The sequence below is a fragment of the Eretmochelys imbricata genome, chromosome 3, assembly GCF_965152235.1.
Source record: "Eretmochelys imbricata isolate rEreImb1 chromosome 3, rEreImb1.hap1, whole genome shotgun sequence".
Lineage (NCBI taxonomy): Eukaryota > Metazoa > Chordata > Testudines > Cheloniidae > Eretmochelys > Eretmochelys imbricata.
In genome coordinates, this window is record NC_135574.1 from 89,366,927 (window position 1) to 89,392,141 (window position 25,215).

Genomic DNA, 25,215 nt, shown 5'->3' on the forward strand with positions numbered 1-25,215 from the left:
ACACAGGAGCTGCATATGGGATTTCGCAAGGCTTAGGCTCCGGGGATTCCTGGGGGGGGCGTCTGGATGGGGGGGGGGGTCAGTAGGAACAGCTAGATTTGTTCTCTGTGTGGACGGCGTAGTGTGGGGATTGGGTACAAGCAGCAGCAGCAGGAGCCCGGTAGATCCAAAGGAGCTGGCGTTGTAGCCCGTGCTGGCCCTGGGCACGGCATGTGCCTTGTTTGTGCTGCACCTCGCGGGGAGCGAAGCGCCCGGCAGGGCTCAGCAGGGGTGGGGTCGTGCTCTGCTCTCCAGCCGGGAGGGAGGATGTCCGGGCCCAGGCGGGGGAAAGGGGGTGGGCTCGGGGGCTCCCCAGGCGCTTCCCCTCCCCTCCCCCAGCTGCATTCGGTGACGTTGCGGTTTCCTCCCTCTGCTCTGGCGGCGCTCGGGTGTCCCGGCGGCGCCTCCACATCCCCGCTCCGCGCCCGGCTCCAGGCGCCTGCGTCCGCCCCGCCGCGGGGATGGCCCGGCCGACTCAATGAGTTGGGGGCGTCCGGAGCGGCTTCCCCTGCGGCTGCCGGGCGCTGCCGCCGCGCCGGGGCCGAGCTGAGGAGACTCGGGGGCGAGGTAAGGGGCGAAGGGGGGTGGGGGTCGCTTCTCCCCAGTCCGGGAACTCGCCCCTGGGCTTGGAAGTGGAAACTTTCGGGGAGCCAAGCGGCCGGCTCCGCTGCGGGCGGGGGCTCCGCTCGTCTCCCGGGCCCTGCCCCCTGTGCCCCTCGCAGCGTCGGCATGATGCGCGGTGCAGCTGCGGGGGCAGCGGGACCGTCCCGACTGCGCCCCAGGCTAATGCGGGGGCGAGCGCAGACTGGAGGGGCGCCGTCGGGGGCGGGGGGCTGGGGCTGAAGAAGACCGGCTCCCTTGTCCCGGGAGAAGTGCGGGGACTCTCGAGCCGCGCTAACCCCGCCGCTGCTGCTGCTCCGGAGCGTCGGGCCGTGAGTCCGGGAGGGGCTTGTTGTGGGGATCGGGAGAAGAGTTCCCCGAAGTGCTTGAGCCCTGCTCCTTTGGGACGTGTTATGGGCTGTATTGCCAAGACACGTGTGGGGGTGAGCCTGACCGAATCCTTCTGATTCTCATCGAGCCTGGAGCTGAATCCGCCCCCCCCCCGCCCCTTCCTCCCCATGCAGGCAGCAATTGCGTTTCCCGAATGGCTCTGTAGCTAGAGGTCCTGTGGCATGTTTTCTTTCTGACAAGTCCCAGTCAGTGATCTCGCTGTACCAGGAAATGTAAGGGGGGATTGACACATCCAGAGAGAGGGATGGGTTGGTTTGGTTTTTTTACTAGAGTGCCCACTGGCTCTGATGGGGCTCATCACCTTTGGGAATCAAGCCAGTAGAAATTTGAGTAGAAATGTCATTTTTCCTTACCTGTCTAAATCAGTTTGCAACAAACCACTGGGGAAGTGATCCTGAGGGTTGGAGTCCTCTCAGTGGTCTACTCCAGTGGTTTTCAACCTTTTTTCATTTGCGTCCCCTTAAAATTTTTCAACTGGAGGTGCGGGGTTCTTTGGAAATCTTAGACATACTCTGTGGACCCCCCCAGAGTTAAAAACCACTGGTCTAGTCAATGGCTGCTCATTACCACTGGAGACATTCAGAACCTTACAGAATTGGGCTGTATTAGAGAAATGTTGAGTGGTTAGGTGGGGACAAAATGACTAAAAGTAGTACAAAAACTTTAAACTTTGGAGCTTTGTGCTCTTCTGTAGCACCAAGAGCCCCAAAGCTCTTTACAGACACTAATAAGCCTCATAAAATGCCTGTGTGAAAGGTGAGCATCCTTGTTTTGAAGCTAGGGAAACTAAGGCACAGAGCAAGACCATGATTTGCCTGACGTTAACCGGCTTGCCATTTTTGCTTGTTATCAAAAATGTTTAAGTGCCATAGGAAATAGATAAGTATTAATTACTTGTGGGCAAACCACATTGGTTGGGTGCACAAAGCACAGTTCAGATGCTATATGAATAAAAATAGACAATTAGAGTTTTAGATATTAATCCTGAAGTCCTGGTGCTTTATAGCATTTTATCCAGATCTCTAAACCTATTGAAGTCTTCTGTGCATTCCATTTCACTTGCTCAAGAGAATGATAATGGGATGGAAAGCCTTTAATCAGAATGTAAGATATAAATCCAGTTTAGACCATTCCCACTGTGGAATGGTGGTTGGGTGACTTGAGTATGATGGTTTCAGTTCTTAGTGGACAAATGTTTTTATTTATTACTTAGGTCTGGTCTACACTTAAAAGTTTTGCCGGCATTACTTTGCCAGCTAGGAATGGGGGAAATGTATTGTTCAGGAAATTGGTATAAGCTATATTGGTGAAATCACTCTTTTGCTGGTATAAACTGCATCTCCACTAGCCAGATTAGGTATGCCTACTTAGCTATACATGCAAATCTGTTCTAGTGTAGACAAAGCCTAATTAGTAGTCTCAGCAGAGAGAACAATTATTGAATGAGATTATAAACAGATTATCTCCTCCCCCTGCAGAAGTGATCCCTCTAGGTCAAGATTGAGACACATTTCCAGGATTGTATATAGAAACTTGCACAGTTCGTGTCCATGATATATCCATGCACTGAGTAGAAAGATTTTCGTCCCCACTGCTGTCAGTCTGGCACCTTTAACTAGCAATAAAACTATTTTTAAAGGTTATAAAAAGAAAAAACACTGTTCCCAAACCACTTTAGTTGGTTTAACCTAGATAATACAAAAAAGGTTAACTGAGAAAAACTGATCTATGTTGGAGACTTTTTCTTATCCCTTTTAAGTAATATTCCAGCAACAAGTTTGTCCCAACCTTTTTAAAAAAATTACCCAGTCTACATTATAAGCAGAGCCATATCAAGAACCAGGTTACAGCAGTGTTGTGTTACAAACTTGGTACCATCTGTATTCCGGAACTTAACTGCATTTTGTAACCAGGCTGAGTCTTTGGTCTAGTCTACACTGTGGGGGGGGATTGACCTAAGATATGCAACTTCAGCTACGAGAATAGCATAGCTGAAGTCGACGTAACTTAGGTTGATTTAGCTTGCGTCCTCATAGTGCGGGGTCAACTGCCGCCGCTCCCACATCGACTCCACTTCCGCCTCTCGCCGCAGTGGAGGACAGGAGTCGATGGCAGAGCAATCGGGGATCGATGTATTGCGTCTACACTAGATGCGATAAATCGATCCCCAGTAGATAGATCACTACCTGCCGATCCGGCGGGTAGTGTAGACGTACCCTAAGTTATTTCTTTTTAAATACTCCTTAAAAGCAACCCAAATTAATATGGGGCATTTAAGTTTTGTTTCAGATGTTTTCCTGAGCACTAGTCGATAGCTGAGCTAGGAATATAATCCAGAGATGAAATCGTAACTCCACTGAAATCTCATAAACTCATAGACTTTAAGGCCAGGAGGAATCATCGTTAGAGCCCTGAAAATCTGTGGATATCCACATCTGCGAATGTGGATATCTGTGGATCATGTTTGTGGATCGCAGATATAAATTTTGTATCAGCGCAGGGCTCTAACCACCGTGATTCCCTAGTCTGACCTGCACATTGCAGGTCAGAGAACCTCACCCATCCACTCCTATAATAGACCCCTAACCTCTGGCTGAGTTACTGAAGTCCTCAAATCATGATTTAAAGACTGCAAGTTACAGAGAATCCACTATTTACTCTAGTTTATACCTGCAAGTGACCCATGCTGCAGAGGAAGGCGTGTCTGACAATCTGACCCAGAGGAAAATTCCTTCTTGATCCCAAATATGGCAGTCAGTTAGACCCTGAGCATATGGGCAAGATCCACCGGCCAGACACCAGGAAAGAATTCTCTGTAGTAACTCAGAGCCCTCCCCATCTTCAGCGGCTAGGAATATTTGCTACAGGCAGTCGCCGATGGGCCACACCACAGTCGGCAGTCTCATCATTCCAACCCCTCCATAAACTTACCAAGCTCAGGCTTGAAGCCAGTTAGGTTTTTGCCCCCACTGCTCTGCTTGGACGACTATTCCAGAACTTCACTCCTCTGATGGTTACAAGCCTTCATCTAATTTCAAGCCTAGACTTGTTGATGGCCAGTTTATATCCATTTGTTCTTGTGTCCACATTGGCGCTGAACTTAAATAACTCCTCTTCCTCTCTCTTATTGACATTAATGGATCCAGGATTCCAGCCCAAGATTCCTGACTGTTATTTATGTAGTCTAACAACTACAGCTCATTCCCTCCTGTCAATTCAAACTTTCTAAGGGCAGATCTACACTACAACCTTTTGCTGGTGTAGCTGTGTTGGTAGGGATGTGATGAGGTGTGAGATATGCTGGCAAAAGCTCTGTTTTGCTGGTACAAGATGAGTCCACGTTAGGAGCACTCTGCTTGTATTGCACACCAGTATAGCTATACTGGCAAAGTACTCCTAATGTACGCCTGGCCTAAGAACAAGCAGTCTGACCTCCTATATGGCAATTAGAACTGCATAAATTTCTAAGCACTCAATCTGGTCTCTGTGTCCAGGTGCTGATGTTGGTGTCCATCTGTGCTGGTGCAGCGCTGCCTTCAGAGCTGGGCTTCTGGCCAGAATCTGCTGCTCTCTGCTCTGCCTTCAGAGCTGGGTGGAAGTATATGTACTTGTGTGTGTGTGCCCGGGGGGGGGGGAGGGGGAGTGGGAGCGAGCATAAATGACTACAGACACAAAGAAGGGGAGCCCAATCAAATAAGTTTGAGAACCACTGCTTTAGACTGTAGGATCTTTGGTGCTAGGACTATATTTTTTGTTATGTGTTTGTACAGTGCCTACCATGACGGGGTCCTAATCCATAACTGGCTTCTAGTTAATAAATAATGTGTGAATGTGTTTCCAAGATTATAGCCTTGAACGTTGTCACGGCTTGAGAACACAATTAAAACATATTTCAGGTCCATCCTAACTGAAAGACTAAACAAGTTCTAGAGTTTTCTTCTTTTATTAATCTTAATTTCTCTGAAAAGATTTTACAAATAAAAATAACTATATTTTATATCCTGAACTACATACCTGTTCCTTAATAAGTGACTTCAGTTGAGGCCGAAGTAAAAAGTACTAAGGCTGTGTGCTTCAGGACATCTTTCTCTGTCTGTGTAGTTTTACATTTCTTTTTGGTGACACTGATTGATGTTTCATTCAACGAATGCAAATATTTAAACAAACGAGTCTGCACTAGTTGGGAATGAGTGCCTTTAGGAGTATCCCACAATGACTTTCTTATTCACTCAATGGAACTTGGGATAAAAGGGCCTAAACGGAGTTAAGGATAATAATGTTAGCACAAGTAGGAGATTACTGAAGGAGCATTTCAATGCTAAGTAAATATTAAATTAGAAAAAAAAAAATCAATGGAGATTCTATTTGGTGTGCCAACAATTTAAATCTTGTTTTGAAATTGACAAAACTTTGCAGTTAATTGTTTTAATATAGTGCACTGTGCTTTTATTGCTTTATATAAATGGTTGTAAAAGTGACAAATTATAAAATGTGAAAAATAACTGCAAGAAGTCTACATACAGAGAGAATGGGCAGATTAAAAATGCCTAAAATAAATGGATTAAAGTACTTTGAGGTAGCTATTTTACCAGTAGCATGTTGCAAAATTTTTGCAACCCTTAGTTCTTATTAGTGTTCCATCTAATTTTTCCCACACATGTGCGGAATGACTTTTGTTATGTGCTCCAGTATGGAGGTGTTGTATGACACATCACCTCCATATTGGTGCACATAACAAAATTCATGTGATGGGCGTAGGGTCGAGGGATTTGGAGTGTGGGAGGGGGCTCAGGACTGAGGCAGAGGGTTGGTGTGCAGGGGTGTGAGGGCTCCGGTTGGGGGTGCAGGCTCTGGGGTAGGGCCAGGGACGAGAGGTTTGGGGTGCAGGCTGCCCTGGGGCTACAGCAGGGAGAGAGGACTCCCCCCAGTTCTTTCTTCCTGCAGCAGCACCTGGGCTCGGGGGTAGGGGGGGAGAGGCACCTCTCCCCAGCCACAGCAAGTCCAGGGTTGGGGCAGTATAAGATCCCAGCCGGGCGAGTTCCCTGAGCGCCTGTGCGGCGCTTAATAGCCTGCTGTGTGGCTGCGCAGCTTACAGGGAACTCAGGTTCTTACAGGTTGATATTTCTTGCAGGGCTGTATACTGCTCTAAATACATAGAGACCTCAGTGCATAACTTAAAGCCATGTATAAAGTTAATTTGAATTAGCCAGTGAAATGTTCAGTATTATATACGTCTAGTATTATTTCCTTAGTATTGAAAAATATTGTCTTGTAAGATGCCATTGCAAACATATTAGCTGTAGTTGAGGTTAATGGAGATGAATTAAAAGCAAAGTTCAAAATGCTTCTTCATATCTGAAAACTCTAGGATGACATGACGATAAATTGCTAATTTTGGAATGTTAGTGCCCAGGAAACATGGCGTGCCTGCATTTGACTTCTCGGCTTTAATACTATGGGTTTGCATATTGTGTGTACTGTGTTTCAATACAGATTATTTTCTTAAGATGTCATTTATTTTCTTAAAGAACAATAAATAAATAAATAACATTTGTAGCGAGCTTGTTGCATTCATTTACCTCACAAAGTAAAAATTTACAATCACAATTTGTTTGAGAGAGTTTTTTTTCTTTTGCCCTGCATATTCACAAACCTAGGTGCAATACCAGCAATGTATACCCAAACTGGACCTTTCCCACAAAATATCTAACCCTCAGTGTTTCTTTTAACTGTTTTAAATTTTGTTAACATACAATCTCTCTCTCTCTCTCTCTCTAACTGCTGTTTAACATTTTTTCTACCCAGTGGACTCTACAATAAAATAAGTGAAGTAATGACCCATAGTAGGCCATGTTAGATACATTGTGAATGAGGAAGTGGTGCTGTTGAACTCTTCCCAGTATTTTATCCTCCTATTTGGCACTGGACTGGAGTTTGGTCAGTGGTTTTCCATGGTTGAAATGGGGGAGGGGAGAGAATGACAGAGAGGAATTCAGCTGACTCTACTGGAACATCTGAATTTCCTGCCCTATTGTCCCATCTTAAAGTTCTGCAAGGAACAGAAAATACTAGTACTGTTTGAACTGTATACCTATGGGAAGTCTGGATAGTTAGGTTATAATTTGTATAGAAGCAGATGGTAGTTTTCCTGGGCCCTCTGCGTCCTGCTTAATTTGCCATGGGGGTACATGAACACGTGTGGGAACTACACACTTATATCCAGGAATTAGTGCCCCCCCCACCCCCTGAGTTCTCTTTACCTGTATTACAGTATTTAGTTCTTAAACTCTGTTGATCTTGGACCAAATGCATTGGTTGCTCTTCCACGTTTAAATCTGTTTTGCTGAAATATTTAAACCATTTTAATATTTTAAATATTTTAAACCATATTAAATAATTAAATTACTTTTTTAATGGGACAGTAGTGAGGGGGCTTGCTATGCAGGCTAAATGAATCTCCAGTCAATATATGGAGGATTTAACCAGTGTTATTTCCATTATCATCAATGAGACTAAATTGCAAGATGTATGTATAGAACGATTTGCTTATTTTTTTGAAGACTGTGGGCCAAGTGCCAAAAAAGAAATTTCCTACAGGAAATTTCCTTTATCTGTGACCTAGCCTACCACCACTTGAGAGAGGTAACTATATTATTGGCAGTATCAGCACTTGTGCAAAAGGATATGAATACATGTCTGTTTAGGGGAACAAGATACACACTGCAGTTCAGCCCACCACAAGAAAGCTGCTGTTATTGGTATTAGATAATTTCCCACTCAGATTTGCACAACTCTTTTATCTGATTGGCTGTGAGTATGTGTTCTCAAGATTTGTATTTTGACATTGTTGCTTTAATGGGCTGATATTATCATGCAGTTTAAGTTATTACATGGGAAGTGTAGTCACTGTGTAATTCAAGACAGGATTGGGGACAGACTAACACAATAGTCTCAAATTGCAGTGGGGGAGGTCTAGGTTGGATATTAGGAAACACTATTTCACTAGGAGGATGGTGAAGCACTAGAATGCGTTACCTAGGGTGGTGGTGGAATCTCCATCCTTAGAGGTTTTTAAGGCTTGGTTTGACAAAGCCTTGGCTGGGATGATTTAGTTGGTGTTAGTCCTGCTTTGAGCAGGGGTTGGACTAATGACCTCCTGAGGTTTCTTCCAACCCAAATATTCTGTGATTCTACAATATATTAACTTGAGTAGTAGAAGCTATCACTATGAATAATGTATCAAGAAATTATGTTTTTATTACAATTAAAGAACAGAATGACAAAAACAATATCCCTGAAACTCCAGAGCCACTTTTTAGAAGACAAGTTCTCTTGCAGAACTTGACATTTTTCATTATGATGGAAGAGAGCTTCATTTAAAACTTTGGTACTGTTTCAATTGTATCACTCTTCTTAGTGCTTAGTATCCATCATGTACATCTGCTCATATAAGAGAGGAGCCTCGATGGAGTTGAGGGTGCTAGCAAGGTCTTAGGTAGCTTCTGCTTTTGGACTTGTAGAGCTTTATTCTGCAGTTGTCATGCCAGCCAAACTTCCACTAAAGTTTAGTAAAGTTTTTTTTTGAGCACAATGTCTGTATAATCAGTCCCCAAAGTAAGTTCCAGGACACTCCAAATAATTTCTATTTTGTAAAGACACAATGAGGGATCTAGAAGGTCACATTATTTAAAGGGTTTTACCATAAATGAGGTGACATTGTCTAGGCAGGGAAACTTGTAGGTCTCCATCCCTCCCGCTCCCCATCTTGTGGAGCTCAGTGCTGGAATTTTCTTTGCATGCACTTCTAACTAGGGTAAAGCCTACCTCTTGTTTTACCTTAAATGCTGTATCAAACTAACTTTATTTGGAGGACTCACAATTGGCATACAGCAATATTCAGCTCCATAACAGAGATCAATTTTATGATACATTTTGGCTACAGTTGAACATCCATCCACTGATTGTGATTCACAGGAAACTGCCCTTTCAAACTATTGAGAAATTGGTATATTAACCTTTTTCTTACTGTGACAAAGTTCCTCCTCTACCTTGATGGGTCTTGCACTTATTGGCGGATTTGCTCGCCTTGGAGCTTCACGGCAGCCCTCAGCTTGGCTGTTTTTCTGAACCCACAGTCCAGGTCGACTCCTCCTGTGTCTGACCAGGAGTTGGGAGGATTTGGGGGGAACCCGGGCCCGCCCTCTACTCCGGGTTCCAGCCCAGGGCCCTGTGGAATGCAGCTGTCTAGAGCGCCTCCTGGAACAGCTGTGCGACAGCTACAACTCCCTGGGCTACTTCCCCATGGCCTCCTCCCAACGCCTTCTTTATCCTCACCATAGGACCTTCCTCTTGGTGTCTGATGATTGTTGTACACCTCAGTCCTCCAACAGTCCACATTCTCACTCTCAGATCCTAGTGCCTCTTGCTCCCAGCTCCTCATACACACACCACAAACTGAAGTGAGCTCCTTTTTAAAACCCAGGGGCCCTGATTAGCCTGCCTTAATTGATTCTAGCAGCTTCTTGACTGGCTGCAGGTGTTCTAATCAGCCTGTCTTAATTATCTCCAGAAGGTTCCTGATTTTCTGGAACCTTCCCTGTTACCTTACCCAGGGAAAAAGGAGCCTGAGCCTGCTCTCCTACTGCTACCCTCTGGCTTGGGCTTTTCTTGCTTTTTGCCCCTGCTTTTGGCTTCCTCCCCACCCCCGACCGGGCCAGATGCTCTCTCCCTTTCTTTTCTTTTGTTGTTTTTTTTTTTCTTTCTCAGCTGTTGCTAAAGTGCTTGCCGGCTGCCGGCCGGCTGTTAGCGCCGGCGGGAAAGGCCAGGGCAAGAAGAAGGGGAAGGGCCCCGCTAAAACCACCAGGCCCTCCATGGCAGGGCCACCCCCACTGCTGCGGCCCCGACACCGACCACGGCGTCCTCCCCCGCTGCCCCCTCCACCAGCTCTGCGGATGTCCCTCCCTCAGCCCCCAGGACATATGCCCGGGCAGCAGTGGTGTGGCCCTCAGCCATTGTGGCGGCCTCCAAAATGTATGGGAAGGTTCTCTTCTTCTTAGCACCACCCAGGAAGCAGTAGAGAGGAGCCTGGCGGTGGGGGGGGGTGTTTGTCCCCCTAAAGCTGCTAGAGGACCTGGACGTCCGCCTGGTCCTGACCTCTGTCCCTCCTTTTCTCCCCAGTGCTGCCCTGTTACCCGCCCTTTCCACCCTGGGGAAACCTGTTTCTGTCATCAGCCCTCTCCCGTTAGGCTGCAAGGACCCTGCACTCCGTCACATCTTTTCCTTCTGCTGGCAAGTGCAGCTTCTACTGCCGTCGGCGGCGCGTGACAGAGAGGCGCTCGAGGGGTCCTTCCTAGTGCCCCACCAGGGGACCCGTTACGGGTGTATTTTTCCACGGGGGAAGCCCGGTGCTAGCTCTGCTGGGCGTCGGGGCATGTCCGGAGGGACTGCCCCTTAGCCCAGCAAAGAGGGGCACCTAAGATCCCCAAGACCTGGCAGGACATTGGCCCCATCATTTGCGACGCCCCTGGCCGCCCGATAGCCGAACCCACCCCCCCCTCCTATTCAGACCACCACTTCTCCCGCTCAGGCCCATGGGGCACCTCCCCTACAACGCCCAGATGAGCGGGAGAGCCCCGCCCTCGCTGCTGACAATCTGGCGGGGCCTATGGAGGAGGGTGTGGCAGAGATACCACCAGGCATGGGAGAGAGCCTGCCCCAGGGAGAATCCTCCCTCCCTTATGCCGCCCCACCGTCCCCCCTGCAAGCCCCTGAGCCATCGCCTTTACCCCCTGATACGACCCCTGCTAACCAGCCCCCAGATGATGCCATGGAGGGCTGGGCCCTAGTCCAGGGGAAGCGAGGCAAGCAGAAGGCTCGAGCTCTGCCTCATCTACCCGAGGCGGAGGCCCCCCAGAAGACCAGGAAGGGGGGAACCGATGCCGAACCTTCCGCTTTGCCCACAAGTGTGTCCCATCCACCGGTGTCAGCCAGGAAAGACGTGGTAGCACCGGAGGGCAGTGTCTCTCCTCCACAGGAAACCCCCCTCTGAGACCCTCGAGGAAGCCCTTTCTGTGCTGACACTGCCCGAAGCCCCTGTGAACCCTGAGGCAACCGTCGTGATGGGTGCCAGCGGGGAGAACCCCGGGGCGACAGAAACTGTCCTCTTCTCCATGTTCGAGGAGATCGAGGCCCTAGATCTGACCCCGGTCGGCCAGGGGGAGGACGACCTTTTGCCAGAAAACCTCGATTTGGGCGACCTCACTCCACCCCTCTTTTCCCCATGCTCCCTCCCCCTAACTGCCGCTTCTGCTCCCACCTCCGAGGAGCCCTTGGACTCTTCCATCGACCCGGCCGCTGATGGCAACCCAATGACGACCACCGAGCCTGCTCAGGTGACAGCTGGCGCCACGCGACCGGGACACGAGCCACCAGGAGCACACCCTGTTGGTGCGGAGCAATTGATTTCCTTCCCGGGCGGGGGCCCAACAGAAGATAATCCACCACCTGATGCTGTAGCCGCTAAATCCACCATGGAGCCCGCGCCCGGTATCACTGAGAGCTCCCTCCCCACCCCCTTAACCCTCGAGCCTGATCGGGAAGCGCCACCATACAGCTGCTCTTCTCCCGAAACCCAGAACCTCGCCTCTGACCCTGCCCCTGTCCAGTCTACCTCCTGCGATGTTATCGCCGCCCCCGGGGCTGTCTCCTTCCCTTTTCCAATCGATGACCCCCAGGGAGCGGCCTTTGCGTTCTCCTGCCCCGACCCATTAGGGGTACTATTTTCCCTCCACAGCCCCCTATCGCCCCAGGGTTTGAGGCGGGCCTAGAAGCTGCAGCCCATCAGGCACCCCATCGGGGGTCCGCACCCTGCTTGCCCGTTTTAGTAGGCCACGGGGCTGCACCAACGGCTCTGCCGGGGAACAACCAGGAAACCGTAACCCCACCCCCCCATGAGCTGCGAGGAGAGCTGCGGAAGTTTTTAGAGGATGTCCGTGGCTCCCGCAACAAGGTACAGCTTGCTCTCCAGCAATGGGGGGGGTTTTTTCAAATCTTCCGGGCCACAAGGGCCCTCATGGGGGAAGGTAAAGGGACGGGGAAGCAGGATGCTGCGGCCTACTGGCGGGTCCACGTCTTCCGTGACCAATTACTCCCCTATGGGATGGGTCAGGGACTGTCGCGCGGCCCGCTGGGGGATGCGAGCATCCCTGCCAATGAGGATCCCCCCCGGCCCTCCCCATGACACCTCTCACCATCCCAGCGTTGAATACCCGGGGTTGTAGGATGGCTCTCTGCAGGTCCCAGGTGCTCTCCTTCCTTCGGGAGGGAGGGTACTCTGTGATTTTCCTGCAGGAGACCCATACGGATCCAACCGCCAAAGATAGTTGGCGGCTGGAGTGCGGGGACAGGGTCTACTTTAGCCATTCAACGATTCGGCAGGCTGGAGTGGCGACCCTGTTCTCCCCTGCCCTACGGCCCGAGGTGCTAGGGGTCGCCGAGGCCGTGCAGGGCTGCCTGCTGCATCTCCGGGTCTGTATAGAGGGGCTCGTGGTTAACCTCGTTAATGTCTATGCCCCGACATTGGGCCCGGACCGGCTGCAATTCTATCAGCAGGCGTCCGCCTTCCTCGGCACCTTAGATTCTCACGAGTGCCTGGTCCTGGGAGGGGATTTTAATACCACCCTCGAGGAGCGAGACTGCTCGGGGACCGAGCAGTGCCCGGCCACCGTGGACACCTTCCGGGAGATAGTTGAACATCACTCCCTAGTGGACATCTGGCGTGACCACCACCCGGATGACACTTCCACATTCACCTTTGTCCGGGTGGAAGCCCATCGGTCGAGCCACTCCTGGTTGGACCGCATTTATCCATCACGCTTCCATCTCTCCTGAGTCCACTCCTCCAGCGTTCGGCTGGCCCCATTTTCTGACCATCACCTAGCCACCATGACAGCCTCCCTCTGTGCGGAGAGGCCGGGGCCGGCCTATTGGCATTTTAACAACAGCCTGTTGGAGGATGAGGGCTTCATGACGTCCTTCCGGGAATTCTGGCTGGCCTGGCGAGGGCAGCGGCGCGCCTTTCCCTCGGCGTAATGATGGTGGGACCTGGGGAAGGTGCGCGCCTGGCTTTTCTGCCGCGACTACACCTGGGGCACAAGCCGACGGAGAAATGCGGCGATAGAGCAGTTGGAACGGGAGGTCTTAGAGATGGAGAGATGTCTGCTCGTCAGCCCCGAAGACCCGCTCCTCTGCGGAGCGTGCCAGGAGAAGCGGGAGGAGCTCCGGGCCCTCAAGGACTATCGGGCCCGGGGCGCCTTTGTTCGATCCCACATCCACCTCCTTCGGGAGATGGATCATGGTTCCCGCTTCTTCTATGTCCTGGAGAAAATGAGGGGGGCCAAGAAACACGTCACCTGCCTCCTGGCAGAAGACGGCACCCCCCTCACGGAACTGGTGGAGATGTGCAGGAGGGCCCAAGCCTTCTACGCAAGTCTTTTCTCCCCGGATCCGACCGACCCTAGCGCTTGCAGAGTGCTTTGGGAGGAGCTCCCTACGGTCAGCGCAAGCGACCGAGACTGGCTAGAGTTGCCTCTCACTCTGGCCGAGTTCTCGGAAGCCCTCCGTCGTATGCCCACCAATAAGTCTCCAGGCATGGAGCTCTACCACGTGTTTTGGGACGTCCTCGGCGCAGATCTAGTCACCGTCTGGACCGAGTCTCTGCAGAGCGGGGTCCTCCCTCTCTCGTGCAGGCGAGCTTTATTGCAGAAGAAGGGGGACCTCCGCGATTTACGAAATTGGCGTCCCATCTCGCTCCTCAGCACGGACTACAAAATCGTAGCGAAAGCAATCTTGCTGCGGCTAGGGTCTGTGCTGGCGGACGTGATCCACCCAGACCAGACCTACATCGTCCCGGACCGCAGTATCTTTGATAACCTATTTCTGGTTTGGGACCTTTTGGAACTCGGGCGTAGAGACGGTCTGTCATTCGCCCTCCTGTCCCTAGATCAGGAGAAGGCGTTCAATAGGGTGGACCACGGGTACCTCCTGAGCACTCTGCAAGCGTTTTGCTTCGGACCCCAGTTTGTGGGTTTTCTCTGGGTGCTGTACGCTTCCGCAGAGTGTCTGGTTAAGCTCAACTGGACCCTGACTGAACCAGTCAACATCGGGCGAGGATTACGGCAGGGGTGCCCCCTCTCAGGCCAGCTGTATGCTCTGGCGATCGAGCCCTTCCCCTGTCTCCTCTGCAGGAGGTTGACAGGGTTGGTGCTGCGGGAGCCGGAGCTGTGGCTGGTCCTGTCGGCGTACGCTGATGATGTGCTCCTTGTGATCCAGGACCCCGGCGACTTGGCGCGGGTGGAGGCTTGCCAGGCCATCTATTTGGCAGCCTCCTCCTCCCGTGTCAACTGGGTCAAGAGCTCTGGCTTGGTGGTAGGAGACTGGCGGCAGGCGAGCTCCCTCCCACCCGCGCTTCAGACCATCCGGTGGAGCGCGGGTCCGCTGCTCTACCTTGGCGTTTACCTTTCTACCACGCATCCCTCTCCGCTGGAGAACTGGGAAAATTTAGAGGGTGGGGTGATAGAGCGGCTCTGGAAATGGACAGGACTACTCCGATGTCTCTCCCTCCGAGGGAGAGCGCTAGGGCTTAATCAACTAGTCCTGTCCATGCTCTGGTACCGGCTCAACACCCTGGTCCCGGCCCCAGGTTTCCTGACCAACCTCCGGACATCGATTCTGGGGTTCTTTTGGTCAGGAACACACTGGGCCCCTGTAAGGGTTCTTCATCTACCCCGAAGGAAGGAGGACAAGGCCTGAAGTGTCTACACACTCAGGTCCGTGTCTTCCGCCTCCAGGCCCTACAGAGGCTCCTCTATGGTGCAGGCAGTTCGGCGTGGAGCACACTGGCGCACGCCATCCTGCACCGCATCCGAGGTCTCCGATACGACCGGCAGCTCTTTTATCTCCGTCCGGGAGGTCTTCCGCGAGACCTCTCTGGGCAGCCGATCTTCTACCAGGACCTCCTCCGGACTTGGAAACTGTTTTTAACAGTGGCGGCCACCGAGGGGGTAGCTCTTCTCGCGGAGCCCCTGCTACACAACCCCCAGCTCTGTGTGCAGGTGGCGGAGTCCCGCTCGGTGCACCAGAGCTTGATCCTGGCAGAAGTCATGAGAGTCGGAGACCTTCTGGACTACGACCAGGGAGACTGGCTGGATCCCCTGACGCTCGCCCGGCGCATGGGGCTCTCCAGACCTTGTACCCCCCAGCTCGTACTTCAGGAGGTGAAGGCCACTTTGCCGCCCACTGCTCGAGCTTACCTCAACCGGGTCCTGCTCGAGGGCACGCCCCGCCCACCCTCTACCCCATGCCCGCCCGACTTTTTAATTGGACCCCTGCCCCGCAGATCTGATCGACCCCCTCACCCCTTCACTGCGAGCCGGCTGCATGAACTGCAGCTGGTACGCTTCCAGACCGCGCCAAGGCAACATCTATACACGCTCGCGCTCCACACCTTTCACGCCCTCACCCTAGTGTCCCGCCCCGACACAAAGTGGTGAGACCTTTGGAGGGTGAGCAGCCCCGGTGGGCCAGCCTATATTCCACCTTGGTTCCGAGGCCCGTTGGGGACATCAGTTGGCGGCTCCTTCACGGAGCTGTGAGCACGGGCACGTATTTGGCACATTTCACCCCCATCCCAGATACTTGTCCCTTTTGTGGGACAACCCTGGGTTGACAGGGTTGGTGCTGTTTTTGTGAGGGAAACCCTGGCGCACGTATATCTGGAGTGCACCAGGCTGCAGCCCCTGTTCCAGCTCCTCACAAATCTCCTATTACGTTTTTGGTTGCATTTTTCCCCTCACCTTTTTATTTATGCACTCCCCATCTGTGGCCTCACAAAGTGACGGGATCTCCTAGTTAACCTCCTCCTGGCCCTGGCTAAAACGTCCATCTATAAAACCAGAGGGAAGAGGTTGGCCGATGGAGTTTCCTGTGACTGTGGGGCCATTTTCCGATCCTCGGTCCGTTTACATATCCGGACGGAGTTCCTCTGGGCGGCGTCCACTGACTCCCTTGATGCTTTTGAGGAGCGGTGGGCGCTGTCCGAGGTTCTCTGCTCAGTGTCCCCGTCCGGGTCCCTTTGTCTGACCCTTTGATTGGGGGAGAGAGTAAGAGGCCCCAGCCATTGCTGCTGCGAACACCACCACCTTAGAGAGGTCATTCCACACATGGGTACGCGTGCCCCCCCCCCCCCCCCCCGGATTGTCCACCCCACAGCCTGCCCCTCTTGTTGGGTGCTTTCAGAGGAGGGAATTGTTGGTGACACTCAGGCGTGGCGCCAGGTAACTCGAGGGGGTGGAAGACCATAAGAGTAGATGAAGCCCCCTTGCTCTGGGCCACCAGGTGACTCGGAAGGGTGGAAGACCACGAGAGTCGAGGAAGCCCCCCGCTCTGGGCCCAGGCAAGCTTGAACACTTGCCTCCCCTGAAGCTAATGAGAAAACAATTGTGATTGGTTGCTGTGTTACACATTGCATATGCTGCTGTTTTTACATTGTAAGTGTGTTATGCAAATAAAAACATCTTTTGCTTCAAAAAAAAATTACTCTCCAGTAGCCATCTGGCCTGACCCTGTCACATTACTCAGTTAAACTTGTAGCACATTTGTCCTCTTTTTACACTTGACTGTATCAGTGAGTGGTTTCCTCCTAACTAGACAAAGAAAATTCTTTCCCAAAGATGTTGAGTGTCTTCCTAAAGCTTAGCTTCCAAGTTGTGTGTGGCTACTGTGTGGTTTCTTTTTTTGAGAGAAGATTAAGGGAAATCTCTTAATTTAAATAATAGTCTATGATAGGATCTTAGTGATCTGACTGCCCTGTATCCTAACCTTTCTGTCTAACAAACTGGCAGCATGTCTGTGTATTGATTCTCTTGCCACTGATATCTGATTGTATGAGCTGCCAATTATCTGAACAAACTTGGAATTGCCCCAGCTTTTCAAATCAGGTTTTTTGTTCTTTTGCAAAATAATTTGATTTCTGTAATGTTCAGTATCTTAGGAAAAAAACACATAAGAGAACAATACACAAACAATATAAATCAGTTAACTGTCCTGTTAACGGTTATTCAGCATTACAGAAGTTAATTTTCAAAATAAATGAATTCTACTACAATAATTGAATTTCACTATATACATTAATGCAATTGTAGTGAATCTAAAACATATGTGGATTTATTTAGTATAATTGTTACTATTTGGGGCCAAATATTATCCTTTGCCCTTACATAGCACCTTGCATCTGAAGATAGATATAAAAATTAATGAATTTACTCTTTAAACAACCATGTAAGGTGGGGGAAAATTTTGCCCATTAGACAGATGGAGAACATTCTAAAATGTGTTAACTCTTTCAGGTAGGATGGACCCAAAGTGCATTTTAATTGTGTTCCTAAGCACAGAAGCCCCAATTTAGCAAAGCCCTTAGGCAAGTGGTTGAGTCCATCCCTATTCAGCAAATAGGGTTGCCAGCTTTGTAATATTTAAAAACTGGACACTCCAGCAGGAGTGCCGGAACCTCCCTTTCCCTGCCTCTTCTGCCAGGCCTCACCCCATGCTGCCTCTTCCCCCAAGGCCCCACTCCTGCCTACCCCTTCCCCACGAGGCCCAACCTACCATTCGCTCCTCTTTCCCCCTCCCTCCATCTCTCACTGCTTTTCCCCTCTCCCTCACTCCCTGTGTGGGTCTGGAGGGACTCACCTACAGAGCCAGGGCTGGGAGCTGCAGCCATCCAATGCAGGTAGGAGGTGGCCAGGGCTGACTAGGGGCTGGTGCGGGTGATGTCTCGGTGCCTCCCCTGCTTGCAGTAACTGGACTTTGGGTGTCCGGTCAATAGATCCAGTCGAACACTGGACACCTGGACACCCTATCAGCAAAGTATGAATTGACCATGTACTTAAGTCGCATTGATTTAACTGAGACTTAACCATGGATTTTAGTGCTTTGCTGAACAAGGATGGATTTGGTTCATCATGGGCTTAAATGCTTTGCTGAATCATAGACAGAGTGGTTAAATAATTTGTCTGATGATGAAAGAAGCTCTGTGGCAGACACAGGAATGAAATTCAGATCTCCTGACTTCCTGTCCTGTTCTTTGTTCACAATACCATCTTACATTATCATAGATTCTTCTCAGATGAGTGCCTCTATTGTATCTGGATGAGGAGAATTTGTACTTCATGATATGGGAACATAACTCAGATTATGTGGGGTTATGTGGAAAACTGCAGCTACACACCTCCTTCCAAAGTGAAAGGAGAAGAGGAGTGGGGCCCAATTTTGGCCTAACTTTGTGCTCCTACTGGGGAATCTCAACCCCGAACTGGAGATAAGAAATTGACCGTGTGCATGTCTTATATGCTGAGCCACTTCCAGTGTGCTAATCTTATCAAATAGGTAGAACATCTCCTGGAGAGCCTCTGTTGGAGCCTTAAATGAAAGCTGTCCCCCCCCATCAGAACCTACAAGAGAGGGCAATGGTTGTACTGCTATCTGACTTCCCTGGGGGTGAGACACAGTCTGTAATGGTGGCGCCAGTGTGTATAGGGCTGCATAACCTGTAATTATTCACCATTATTTATTATCATCATTATTTATAGTTTTATTTATGATTTTATTATTGCAGCTTTTCATATTCCATGATCCTTAAAGCTGTGTGATTGTTTCCATTATTAGTATCATTATCAATGGTGCTGCTTCTTTATAAAGATGAAGGTTTCCAGGGATTCACAAATGAACCTTGCTAAGATCCAAAGTTTTTGTCTTGCCTTTTGACTGTTTAATCACTTACTCCCACATCTTCCTTGTCTTCACAAAACCCAAATTAGTGGGTTTTGGGCAAGGATCCTCTGTGGTGGTTGGTGAAGAATAGTTCAGCCCCCTACCCGGGTTGTAGAGTCCAAGGAAAGTAATTGTGTCCCTCCCTGTTGTATGTAGAATAGTTCGAACAGTGGGTCCACAGAGACAGTGATCCTGTGGGCTTGCCAGGGTCCTACTCCATTGACCCTCTCCATACTGCTGTGGATGGTGCCTCCATAGAGAATAGAATCTAGAGGAAGGAATATGAATACCCTGTGATCTTCCTCCTCCCTTACATAGCTGTTGCTGATTTGGGGCCCCTAGATACTAATGAAAAAGGGGACATGATTTGGGCCTTTTTGAACTTTAGAGATCGTATGTTGTCTTCAGCTTATGAAGATCCTTATGATCATTTAACATTTTACGCCTAGATACATGAAATATAAACAGGAATGATTTTAAAGTACTGTTTTTACCAGTATCTGCTGACTTTCTTCAAGATCTTGATTTTTGAATATAATGAAAGAAGATGAGGTTTATTCCTACAACAGCCTATCTTCAGGTCAATCAGTCTTGTATGATGGTTACTGTAAATGTATGAAGGGGGAAAAAAGGTGAATTTGGCATTTATATTTCAGTTCCATATTGAGAAATTTATGAAGGGGGGAAATGATGCATCACTTGTATTGACTGATGTTAATGGAATGGTGGGGTACTAGGAAGATGTGATCTACCTTGCAAAGATCCTAGGAAATGCTCGGTGTATTTTCTGTGTTGTTTGTTCAGAGAGACTCTCATTGGGAAGGCACTTAAGCAGGCATCCTTATATGTAAGCAAATGCTTAAGTCCCATTGTTGTTGTAATGTACTTTCCTGAACTGGAACCAGAGAGAGGAATGAAGAATTTGCCTATTGAATGTCTGTGTCTTGCTTCTTCTGTGAGCAGCAGGGTGATTTCTTGCAATGCATGACCATGAAGAAAACATTTCATTCTTCCTCCTATTCTAGAATCAGGAATTGTTGCTTGTTCTTTAGAAATCCTTTCTGGTTTATCTTGTTTAATCTTTTTTTTTTTTTTTCAGATCTAAAGGATTAAAGGGACTTTTGGAAAACTGTGGCTTTTATTATGGAAACAGTCCTTCAGAACTATTAGGAAACCCACATCATGTTTGAAACATGATGTACTGGTTTGGTTGGTTCTTACCTCCTTCCTGTCAGAATATTCTGTTGCAGGAATTCATTGTTTACAGCTGGTTGATAGGATTAGTTTTAAGTATAGCCGGATAAACCTTTGTGTGTGAGAGAGGTATTAGATATAATAGAAATACTCCCCAGCAATCTACACAATTGCTCTATCATAATTCTTTTGTCTAAAAGACACAGAACTTATTCATCCAATGTAACAAAACACTTATAAATGCACTATTCAATTTTTTTCCTCCTATTACTCAGTGTTAAAAGAATTATTGTGCTGGAAACTGGTGTCTGATCTAGAATATTTATATTATTTTTATCCTGGTGGTACACATGAAAGAAGACGCATAGCATGCCAAAAACTTAAAAACTGGGTGCCTGAAGTTAGGCTCCTAAGTTCATATTTAGACACCTGAATCATGATTTGATTTTTCAAAAGTGCCCAGTACCCAACAGCTCCCTCTTCTTTAGGGCTCCAGTCCAACAAAGCACTTAAGCACATGTTTCAGAGTAACAGTCTTGTTAGTCTGTATTCGCAAAAAGAAAATCTTTCTGGTCACGCGATTACAGACATGAAAGTTGCTATATTACAACAAAAAAACTTCAAATCCAGACTCCAGCGAGAAACTGTTGAATTGGAATTCATTTGCAAATTGGATACAATTAACTTAGGCTTGAATAGAGACTGGGAGTGGCTAAGTCATTATGCAAGGTAACCTATTTCCCCTTGTTTTTTCCTACCCCCCCCCCCCAGACGTTCTTGTTAAACCCTGGATTTGTGCTGGAAATGGCCCACTTTGATTATCATACACATTGTAAGGAGAGTGGTCACTTTAGATAAGCTATTACCAGCAGGAGAGTGGGGTGGGAGGAGGTATTTTTTCATGCTTTATGTGTATAAAAAGATCTTCTACACTTTCCACAGTATGCATCCGATGAAGTGAGCTGTAGCTCACGAAAGCTTATGCTCAAATTGGTTAGTCTCTAAGGTGCCACAAGTACTCCTTTTCTTTAAGCACATGTGTAACTTTAAGCACATAAGTAGTCCCATTGACTTTGTATGTGCTTAAATACCTTTTTGAATCAGGGTCTGGGTGCCTAGATATGGACATGACATAGCCTAACTTCAGTTTTGAAACTCTTGGCCTCTCTGTGTATGTGGGGTTGGCGGGAAAGCAGGAGGTAATTGTGTACTTTAGCTTTTTAAGATTTTTCTTTCTGAATCTATGAACCACGTTTTCCTTAGAAAACTCATTTTCTCTTTGATTTTGGCTGCTGGTTTCTCTCAGCCTACGTCTCTTTTTAATAATTGAAAACTACTCTTCATTATTTACATAAAACTGTCTTTCTTCAGTCTGCTTTCTGTAACCTTTCCCCGCCGAAGAATTTCAGGAATTCCCTGACTTTCCTCCGGGGGATCCTAGCCTTGATTTGTCTGAAACCCGGAGCTAGAGAGCTAGTAATTTTAAAAAAATAACTACCTATATTTAAACACATTTAACCTCTGCATAGATTTGTCATTTAAGCACATTTTAAGACAGTCATTTATTTAGGAAAATGTGCTTTTGTTCAGCTTTGCTTCTTTAGTGACTGGTTATAAATCTCCACATGCAAAATGGAAGGCCCTTTAAAATAGTAATAAGAAAAAAACTCCACACACCCTACGGGCCATTTATTTCATGTGCTTTGACAGGACTCTGCTGCTTTTTTCTTTTTTAAACGAAGACGTGTCAGAACCAGAGGCCTTGTACAAAGCATAAAATGACCCCAGCACAAACCTCTTGCATTCCAAAATCTTTACTCCACAGCTGGTAACATCAGCCAATCCAGCACTCAGTCTTGGCTGCTGTTAATGTAATCTCTGCTTCTCTTTCCCTCCCCCACCTTAGCTAGCACAGTCAGTGATGTTTTACATTAGGCACAGTCATAATTATTCTGATTCTTAGGAAGTCAAGAGTTTAAGCTCTATATTGAGTTGTATCTATCTGTGTATTATACTATCCTCATCACTCTGGAATCTGAGTAAAGGTGTGTTTGTGGGAAAGGACCTTTCTTCCCAAAAATGTAGCTTCCCTGATTTTCAAGTTGGTTGCTCAGAATGGGTTTTATCTGAAGTATCAATGTAAAAATGATTTAAAAGCCACCTGTACAGCACACATGTTTTCTTATAATTCCAGACTGAATCAGATTTCTAGTGAAATATGCTGTGATGGTAACTGTTGTCCAATGAATTGTACCTAATGACCCCTTTTCACTCTTGTTTGTCATCCCTAGGATATGTTAAAGATGGTTTGGCTGCCATTGAGACTTGGAGATCTGATGCCACAATGAGGACTCACACACGGGGGGCTCCCAGCGTGTTTTTCATACATGTCGTTTGCTTTGCTTTGGCCTCCAGCACCGATGAGAACCCAAGCGCTGTGATTCCTTTTGTCAATGCCAACTACGACAGCTACCCCATGCTGTACTTTTCTAAAGGAGAGGTGGAGGACTTGCGGATCAAGGCTGCCACTACGCATCAGCACATTGCAGCTCGTCTGACTGAGGCAGTTCAGACCATGCTGTCCAGTCCCCTGGACTACCTTCCTCCCTGGGATCCCAAGGAGTTCAGTGCTCGGTGGAATGAAATTTATGGCAACAATCTGGGTGCCCTGGCAATGTTCTGTGTGCTGTACCCCAAGAATATCGAAGCCATAAATATGGCCAAGGATTACATGGAAAGGATGGCGGCTCAGCCTAGTTGGTAGATTTTTGTCTTTTTGTTCTTACTGCATAAACTCTGCTTGTAATTGAATGAGTGAACGAATGTGTGAGAGTATGTTAGTATAAGGTACTGACTTTTATATTTCGCTTGATATGCAAATCATAATTCAGTTGTCTCTATACTTAACTTGTTAACAAATACTGAGAATTAATTTGCCCTCTATTAGAAATGGTGCACCAGCCACTCTTAAATCTTCATTGAGCATTGGCTGTTACAAATAATTCTAATTGTGACAGAATCATCAGTTTACAATCCTGAAGTAACCGCCTGACTCCATTGAAGTCAATGGCGGAATTCCCACTTACTGCAGTGGGGCCAGGGTTTCACCCCAGGTTTGTGCATGAGATGTTTGGGTGGCTTTTTATCTTTGCCAGGCATGAAGGGTTGGTCTACACTATAATGTTAAGTTGAGGTAAAGCAGCTTACATCAACCTATTTATGTCAGTGTCCACACTACAGCATTCCTCCCACCAATATAAGTGCCATACTACACTGACATAATAACTCCACCTCCATGAGAGGTCTAAGTCTTATGTCAATGTAGTTAGGGCAAAACAGTGGCTGTGTAGACACTGAAGATACTGTTGTTGGATGTCTTCTCAATTTCATGGCAGGAGCTGGGAAATTGACAAGAAAGCCAGGCAGTTAGAGCCCAGCTGCCCCCCACTCCCCTAAAGAGCTGTGAGGCTGGACCTTGCTCCCTGCTTGGAGCCAGGACAAGAATGGATCCTGCTCCCAGCAGGGATCTGGCTCGACCCCACTCCCAGCTGAAATTGACATGGCTACCTGGCTCCTGGTAGGGAGCAGGAGTGGGTTGGGGGCAAGAAGCAGGGGCAGCTGGACCCTGCTTCCCAGGGGTGATAAGCCCCGGGCTGCTTCCCCCTCAGCTCCTGGCAGGGACTGGAGAAGCAAGAAGCCCTGGGCAGCTTCCTCCGCCCCCACTCCTGGTGGGAAATGGGGAAGCGAGAATTCCTGGGCAGCTTCCCTTCTGCTCCCGGCAGGGAACGGGGAGGCGAGAAGCCCTGGGCAGCTTCCCCCAGTTCTTGGCAAGGGGTGGGAGGGGCAGCCCCCAGGTGTCTGGGAGCCTGTGGGGTAGCCAGGCTCCCAGCAGGGAGCTGCAAGCGGAACTGAGAGACTAGGCTCCCCACACTGCCCCTCTTAGGTCAGTAGAAGCGCTCCTGGTGAGGACGTGCTCCACTGACCCAAGGAGGGAAGTGTGGACATCAGCCACTGCAGTAATTTACTGCGGTGGCTGTAAGTCGACCTAATAAAGGTCAATTTATGTTTCTAGTATAGACATACCCTAAGATAGAAAAAAGATTACCTTCAGCATAAGTAACAGTGTCAGATTCTGGCCTTTAGGAAATATTAATGTATGTGCTGCCACTTACTTCTTTTGTGAGACTTTTTTTAAACCAAGTATCTCTCTCTTATAAGGTGGTACAATTTCTTACCTTCCTAGTAGGGTTCTCCCTGGTAAAGGAAGTGCGAGATGACATTCTTCATCTGCAAGATTTAATACTGTATATAGATGTCTTTTCCAGTATTTAATTTCAAATTTCATAACATTGACTTAAATAAAAACAACAAGGAGTCCGGTGGTACCTTAAAGACTAACAGATTTATTTGGGCATAAGCTTTCATGGGTAAAAAACCCACTTCTTCAGATGACTTAAATCAAACTGTCATTCAGAATGACACATGGCATTTGCTCTCTTAATTAAATATTGTATGAAATGTCTAATTTGTCAAAGCTTTTCAGTCCTGATTTGCAGCACCCATTTGACATAGAACCTATCTTGTACACATCAGATTTTCAATTAATGAGGCATCGTGAAAAGATAATGTGTCTCTTGAAGAAACTTTGGGTTTTTGTTTGTTTGTCTGGTCTTGTTCTCCCTTTGAAATTCATTTATCTTTCCTAGTCTGGGATTTTGTGTTTTGAGTGGTATTTATGTCTGAGCAACTGTGCTATGAGTGTAGTGTGAAAGGTAGTGCATTCTTCTGTTGTTTGTTTTCTTTTCATTATTATCTGCAGCATTCATTCATCCTAGACCTAGGTAAAGGAAAAATAGGCAAATGTACACCCCTTTGTAACAGCTAGTGGTAGTGGTTGCTAGACTACTAATGGTTGGGACAGCCAGATTAGCCAAACCCTGCTGAGGGCAAAGATGCAGCAGGTTAGCAAATGAGAACCTGGGGCAAAGGAAACAGGATTGAAAGAAACAAATCTCCAGCAACATCAGGAGAAAGAGGACTAGCCAGGGAAGATCTTGGTCTGAGTTGGCTAATGAATCCCATGTTATTGTGAACTACATTGCTTATGCTGTAGTTTATAGTAGTTTTTGTGCACACTTTTTCGTT

General features: G+C 48.2%; 1 protein-coding gene across 4 annotated transcripts in view; it reads left to right on the top strand.

Annotated features, from left to right (window-relative positions):
* The window catches only part of DSE (dermatan sulfate epimerase), a 66,049-nt gene that overhangs the window by 5,951 nt on the left and 34,883 nt on the right, over positions 1-25,215 (top strand). For 2 of the 4 annotated variants that reach the window (XM_077812975.1, XM_077812980.1), the window contains exon 2: positions 22,362-22,830. In XM_077812975.1, the coding sequence (XP_077669101.1) occupies positions 22,362-22,830 (469 nt within the window). Of the gene's footprint in view, positions 1-441; positions 607-22,361; positions 22,831-25,215 lie in introns of those variants that run through there. The other 2 variants (XM_077812976.1, XM_077812977.1) reach the window with 2 other exon arrangements.